General features: G+C 34.1%; 1 protein-coding gene across 8 annotated transcripts in view; it reads left to right on the forward strand.

Moving 5' to 3' along the window:
• Positions 1–7428, forward strand: part of PPP2R5C (protein phosphatase 2 regulatory subunit B'gamma) — a 197156-nt gene extending 189728 nt beyond the window's left edge. For 6 of the 8 annotated variants that reach the window (XM_027849051.1, XM_027849053.1, XM_027849054.1 and 3 more), the window contains one exon: positions 6062–7428. In XM_027849051.1, the coding sequence (XP_027704852.1) occupies positions 6062–6193 (132 nt within the window). In that variant the 3' untranslated portion in view covers positions 6194–7428. Of the gene's footprint in view, positions 1–5692; positions 5894–6059 lie in introns of those variants that run through there. The other 2 variants (XM_027849052.1, XM_027849060.1) reach the window with 2 other exon arrangements.
• Positions 7429–7750: the final 322 nt, after the last annotated feature.

The following is a 7750-nucleotide window of genomic DNA, read 5'->3' on the forward strand; positions in this document are numbered from 1 at the left end:
GCTGACCTTGGGGTCAGGAAGTCCTGCCTCTGACCTACACTGATAGAAGTTTCCTGTGCCAATGAAATCACAGACTAGTCTCTGCCTTCTTAATCTAAGTTGTTTTTGTTTTTTCAAAGAATACCACTATAATAACTCTTAAGAAGGTCTAGTGATTTGATAGCATGCAGCCCAGAATCAGAGTTGATTGTCCTCCAACCAACTATAAAAATAGCCAACCGTGAACCCAAATCATGTAACAACTTAGGCTAGGAAAGCTAAAAATGATGCCCTTTCTCATCCAGTGGAGGCTTCGTGCCTCTATAAGGATAGGACACCTATTTTAATTGTAAGGGTTGACAGTTTTGGACTTTTACAGCATTACTTCAAACAAATGCAGTTCCCAGGGATTTAGAATACCATTGCTTGTAAGAATAGCATAGGTCTCTGGCATACTAACAACTTTGGCTATACCTGTGAGGATAAGAAACAATTTGATCTATAAATATCATATTAAGTCAGAACTGAAACTAAGGAAATAAGTAGCTTAGACTAAAATTTGAATTTCTCATTCAAGCTACTTTCAGGCCCGGAACCTAAATACTTAAGGAAAGGGAAGGAGAGAGGGGAACAAGCATTTATTAATTGTTGGCTGTATGCAAGGCACTATACTAAGTGCTTTACAAATATTTATCTCATTTGATCCTCACAACCCTGTGAGGTAAGTGCCATTGTTACCATTTTACAGTTGAGAAAACTAAGTTATAATGATAGAGAGGAGGGCAGATTGGGAAAGGGGGTAATCAGAAGCAAATGCTTCTGAGGAGGGACAGGGTCAAAAGAAAGAATAGAATAAGTGGCGGGGGGGATAGGATTAAGGGAAATAGAGTTAGTTTTTCACAGCATGTCTACTATGGAAGTGTTTTGCATAACTGCACATGTATAGCCTGTATTGAGTTGCTTGCCTTTTCAATGAGGGTGCGTGGGGAGGGAGGAAGGGAGAAAATTTGGAACCCAAAGTTTTAAAAACACATGTTTTAAAAAAATGTTTTCACATGCAACTGGGAAATAAGAAATACAGGAAATCTATCCTGCCATACAGGAAAATAGAAGGGGAATGGGGACAGATAGCAGGAAAAGCAGACTAGGGGAAGGGATGCATACCATCTTGGGGTGGGGGAGGGGCGAGATGGGGTAAGAATTTGGAACACAAAATCTTGTGGAAGTAAATGTTGAAAACTAAAAATAAAAAAAAAAATTAAAATCTAAAAACAAAAAACAAACAAAAAAAAGAAACACTAAGTCATACAGCTAGTAAATGTCTGAGGCTGGACTTGTATTTTTGAGTCTTCCTGACTCCAGGCCCAATGCTTTTTCTACTGCACCACTTAACTACCTGTCTCTCTAACTACTTAATAGGTTTTTGACCACCACAGCATATTCCTTTAAGAAATCACAAAATTAATACAGTCAGACATTAAGAGAAATGTATATAAATACCTAACAGGAATGTGCAAAATGCCATAAAAGATGCCATAGCATTTTAAAATTGGAAAGGACCTTAGGAGCTAAATGCCTTGGGTACAGGTAGAGGATTTTATTGTCGGGTAAGAGAGGGTCCTAGAATTCCATTCTGGATGAGCCCTCATGCATATTTATACATACCATATTTTAATCTCTTTTGGTGAAAGGACTGTATTACGTTTTTGTCTGTGTTTATGTGATATTTAATCCAATTCAGACCCTCCTTTTTACTTGTGGTGTCACTGAAGCACATGCAATTTGCCCATAGTCACAAGGCAAGTTAGTGACCTAAGTGGGGACAAGAACTGAAGTCTTTTTATTCCCAGTTCATTATTCTTCTACATCATGCAGCCTTAGTACTAATGAACTACAAAACCTAAGTCAAGCTGGGCAGAGTGAAGTAGAGTTGTTTTAAGTATCAAATGAGGAAGAGCAGGGAAGAAGGAGTAGATAGAAATGGAAACAAGCAGTGTTCTTAGACCTTAAGGCTGTTCTGTCTTTGAGTGTTTTATGTTTATTTGTGTGGTACCTTACTCTCAACAGCCTCACTGAGGCGACCAAATACACCAACAGGTTGATCTGTGTGCTTCTTCGAGGAAATCTGACACTTTAGTAATTTTCTTTATACTACAGTCAAATGTTGATTGATTGATTGATTAATTCTGGGCTCTTAAAGATTATTCCAAGGGGTCATGAGCTCTTGGGTCCCATCAGACTAGAATAACTTCAAATGCCCACATAGCAATAACTTGACTATCTTCAGAGGTTTTACTTACTTAATCATGAACATCATTGGTCATCAGGGGATCAATTTAAGGTTGAGCAATTCGTGAAGACCTTCCTCTGGCTTTGATCTGCATTAGTTGGGGGTTGCCCAGTGAAGTATTAAAGTAGTAATTGATCATTAGTAACTGAGCACTTTCTTGAACAATTATAATATGTGTGTGTTATAATCAGGAAGAGAATGTCATCTCTCACGTAGGTAGCATTTACCACAGCACCTCCAGTGTTTAGTACTATGACTGGCACATAGTAGGTACTTAATAAAAGCTTCTTGATTTGGCTTATAGTATCATCATATAAGAGCAGACATTTAGAAAGGGATTTATTTATTAAGTGCATGCTTTATGCAGGGCCCTATACTAAGCACAGTATACAAAAGAGCATGCTCTGCTTTCAAGGTTATTATACTCTAGTTAAGTGAACAGACTCTGCAAAAAAACTGTAACACAGGGAGCATGAGATAAGTACAAAAATAAGGCATAGGCTTGTTTTAGTAGGGGAAGCAATCACATGGGGGAGGCAGGGAGGGAATACTTATTGGTAGTCCTTGGTTTATTTTTCATTAATTATCATTTAGATAATATCATCTTTGAGGCTATCATATCAATAGTTCTGTTCTGACAAAAACCATCGGTCCGTAACTTCTGGAGGACCAAGTTAAAAGTCTTGTCCCTAACTTCAGCTATTCTGGATTAAGAATAGAGCCTCTATTTATAAAATATTGGCAGGATTTGCTTTTGAACCTTTAACATTGTTTTAAAAATTGATTTCTTAATATGTATTCATTAATTTTCCCAGTTAGGTTCCCCCTGATTGTTTGGCCACTATATTGTTAGGAAAGCAAAGAGAACTAACAATTGGAACAGTTGCTTGTGTTAGTTTTAGGTTAAGTCAAATATCTTTTTTTCTTTCTTTTTTTTTAAGAAATGGTCCGATTCAGTCTTTGGAACATTAACTTTTGTGCTATAGTGGTATTTGGTACATTGGGTTGTTTTTTTATTTCTTATTAAATTCATTTTTGCAGAGTGATAAAGTACTGAAATTTGAACTAGATTCCTTAAAAATAATTTGTATCCAAAATTGGAAATAATCACAGGACTTGAAAATTATGTTAAATTAATGTAAAAAATAAAATGAAACATCTGGAGAAGGAACCACTAAAGCAATTTAATAGTTAATTAAAGGCATTCATTTCCATTCCTCTGAAGAATTTTATTGGGATAATAGTTCTGAGGAATATGTAAAATCCAAAATTTTCACTCAGAAACTTTTGTGAAAACTTATGTGAACATCTATAAAGGATGTCAGATAGACTCTACTAAATTTAATATGCATCATATTTTGAACAGAGAGATTTAAAATGTTTGCACTTCTTATTTTAACAGTTGGTCGGGAGAAAAACAGTTACACCCTTGCAGATAAGGAAGGTGTAAAAAAGAAAAGTGTGAAGTGAAGGTATTCATTATTAAACATGTACAGTGTATTTAAAAAGCTTTAACTTTAGAAAACAACAGAACTTTTTAAAAGTACATAATTTTATACATGAAGTATTTTCCTTTTTTCATGTCATTCCCACTTTGTGACAATAGTCACAAAATTGTATTTTAGAAACTTCGATCCTTACCTAGTTTTTTTTTATTATTTTTATCCTGACTTGGATTATAGTGAGCTGCTAACCCTATTAGAAGGGAAGAAATGAACCATTAAGCCCATTTTATTCTATTACTTTTAATATTTATTTCAAAGTCTGGCCTTTTAAAGGAGATTTCAGGAGTTTGTCATTTCACTTGTTTCAAATCTGTTGCTAAGTAATTTTTTTCTAGTAATCATCCTAATGCATTTGTGATTGCCATCTCCTCCAGCAAGCATCATTCATTCAGTCTGATGAATTGCATGTCTGTCTTCACTTCTGTTTTCTCATTTTCTCCCTTGTGAATTATAAAATTGTTCTCTTTTTGATCCTCCAAATGAGAGTATTTAATTACAAAAGCCCCTGTATGTGTGTCACAATTTTTTGCCCTGCAGAAAGTTTTCTAAATTCAGATTCATCAGTTCTGAGGGTTTAATCATTGTCATTACTGTCAAAATACAATTATGGTTACTATGAAATACCTGCCTCTAAAATGATTAAATATTCTAGATTGATTTTTTTTTCAATGGTTACTATGACTTGTCTGGAAGATTCAAAGAAAAATCTAAGAGTACAGAGGAATAGTACTTGTCCTCCAGGATTTCTTATGTTGGTGGTTCTGTTGGACCCATTTCTTAACTGGACTTCCATACATTTGCCATCATTCCTAAGGAAAAAGACACTCAAAAGATAAAAAGTTTCCTTGAAAGAATTAGAATTATTTCATTATGGTGAATAAATAACAGTTAACCTTACCTGAAGTAATCCTAAAATAACGTCAAATTAGAAATCTTTGTTAGTCTTAATATTATCACTGTTTCTGTAGATCCATATTCAAAGATCTATTCCCCAAATGGTCATTGGAAAAAGATGAGAGAGATTTCTTTGCAAATGTAACCTTCATCTAATCAATTTCTAAATGCTAACATACAGTTTATTTTTGTTTTACATAGCTGTGCACCAGTTTGGTATTCATTTCATCAGAAGTTAGTATGGTTAGGTGTCAGAAAGGTACACCCAAGAAGATGACTGTTACAGTTAGATCACATCTGTTGTCAGATGACTTCCTACTAAGAAATAATTTCATCTGGATGTTGATACAACACTTTTGACAACTAATTACTACATTTAAATATTATGGTTGGTTTTTCCCCCCACAGCTCTAAGATACTTACATATCTGACTCAACCAAAGGGACGGAAAAGATGATTGTTTGCATGTTATTTGATATGGTTTCTGATTATCTAGTTTGTTTGTTTTTTAATAGAAATTTTTTTGTGACATCTGCTTTGTGGCTGTGTTTGGGCATCTTGCTAATTTATTGCCTCAAAAGTATAAATTGATAGCTATTTTGATATTTATTGCCCAGGCTATCATTTTAAAGCTATATGAATATTTTCACTACTGATTATTTTAAAGTATCATTGATGGAAATGGATTGCTACCATTAATCGGCTCCCCAAATGCCTTTAATATTGAGGCTTTAATATTATTTAATATTATTAAAGTATTTAATATTTAATATTATTCAATTTCACATGCAAAAAGGAGGCCTTATTTAACTTAAGCAGACCTATTTACCAGAAAGAAAAAGTAGTATCCTGAAATCCAAATAGTATAGGGCAAGGGACACATCTATTCTTCTATATTTAAGAATTGAAATATAATTAAATACATTTCTCTAAATAGCCCTTTTAACTTTCATTTGTAAATCATGCATCTTTTATTCATTTTAAATCTAAGTTAAAGAATTGTCATTCCTCCTCTTACCTCCAGTTGAAACTGTGTGAAACTTCTCCACTTTAAGTACAGTAGTAGCAAGTTGCATATAAAAGTCCTTCTATGAAGTAGCCAGAAATTGGACTCAGAAAACTTAAAGAAGAACGCCTGCAAAATGGAATAGACAAGTTTATGAGCTTTTTTACAAACAATAATAAAGATGCGAAAATGCCAGCATTTGACACATACTGTTTCCCTTTCTCATTTCATTTGAAGAAATCTTGTTACTGTTTAGTATTCCCAGCAACGGAGTAAAGCCCTTCATATGATACATATTTACCCAATTTTTAACCACTTTTCTGAAATGTATTTCATTCTTTCAGATAGCTTAGTTTTTAGCCAACTTCATTGCATTTTTAATTTCAGGCACAGAAAGATCAGAAAAAGGATCGTCCTCTTGTGCGACGCAAGTCAGAACTGCCTCAGGATATCTATACCATGAAAGCCTTGGAATCCCATTGCAGAGCTGATGAGATAATATCACATGATGGGCATTAGCTTATTACCATGGAATATATGGGGAGGAGGCATATTCTTTTGGACTTAGTAGAAAATACATACATCTTGTGCCATACAGATCAGTTGTACTCAAAGTCAAAAGCTTTTTTCAACCCAGTTCTGTAGGCAATAACTTAATTCAGCAAACAGCTCAAGATCAGTAGTTCAAACAATGGTAAATTATCAGGCTCCATTTGCAGAACCATGGGTTGATAAGTATTAAGTGACCACGTTTTTCAGGTGGTGGTGCCGTCATAACCCCAGCATATTCTAAATATGAGTATTTCAGTTAAACATTAGAGCCAAATAGAAAAGCACCCTGATCATAATCAACTCCATATTCAAACAGAACAAAATTTGTATCCATTAAAAATAGCTGGTACTATGATAATGTCAGATGTTTCAGAATTGAAAAGTATACTTTAAAGTATTACACATTTTAAGACTTTACAACCTTAAAATTATTTCCACATTGTTCTATACCAGCAGTTTTTAAAGTACATGAAAACGATTCTTTCATATTTTAACACAGCTTACAAAAATTGACTTATGACAATCCTCAGTCGCTGTTGTTTTTCTGTTATTTCTGTTATTTCTTTACTTTGGATAGAGACATATGTATTGTGTCTTAGTAGTTCTACATATATCTAAAGCCATATCTTCAGGTCTTTCATACAGCACCAGTATTCCAGGAGTAAAATGGTAGAAGAAATTTGTTTTCCTAAGAGCTTTTTCTGTCTACCTTAACTGGAATTGGATTAAATTTTTTTAAGTGTTTCATTTTCCAAATTTTATTTTACCTTTAATTGAACATTGTTGCCCCTTATCCAGGCTCTGGAACCTTAGTAAGATACTTGGGCTCTAAGAGTTCAGAATTTTGTAGAAAAGTTAGAATAAAGTCATTTTAAGTTGAATCATTTCTCGGCCTAGCCCAGCCTGCTGCCTTCCAGTGAAACTAAACATCGATTATATAATGTGCCAGGTATTAAAATGACATTGTTCTATGTCTTTGAGTAAGTGTTGGTCTCAGAGCTTAGAGGAGGCAACAGTGATGGTAATTTTACGTAAATGTATATTTTTTTTTTCTGTTGAAAAGAGCACACATGTTACAAATACACCTCACAAGTAAAATGAAAATGCATCTGTTTCCATTGAACTTCAAATGCTGCTATATATTCCACAAACTTACTTGCATGTAATGTACTTTTTGTTTTAAATGGAACAGCACGGGGGAGGGGTGGGAGGGAACTCTAACTTAGTGCTTTGTCTATTTTTTATTTTCTCTCAGGGTGGCCAGTATTTTGACTTATTTATCCTGCTTGAAAGCTGTTTGAGATGTGTTCTGCTATTCTAAATGGGTGGTTCTAGCTTCTTTTATCTCTGACAGTAAAATGATATAACTTTAATGTTACATGTCAATGCATAAGAAGATAAAATGTGGCTTCTTTAAAGATTTTTTTTTATTAAACAATAAAATGAGATCTCCTGCATCCATAAAAGATATTGTGAAAAAACAGACATATAGATAACTTGTGCAGATGTAGTGCCTGCTATCTG

This window comes from Vombatus ursinus, unplaced genomic scaffold (assembly GCF_900497805.2).
Source record: "Vombatus ursinus unplaced genomic scaffold, bare-nosed wombat genome assembly UNPS02007284.1, whole genome shotgun sequence".
NCBI classification, from domain to species: domain Eukaryota; kingdom Metazoa; phylum Chordata; class Mammalia; order Diprotodontia; family Vombatidae; genus Vombatus; species Vombatus ursinus.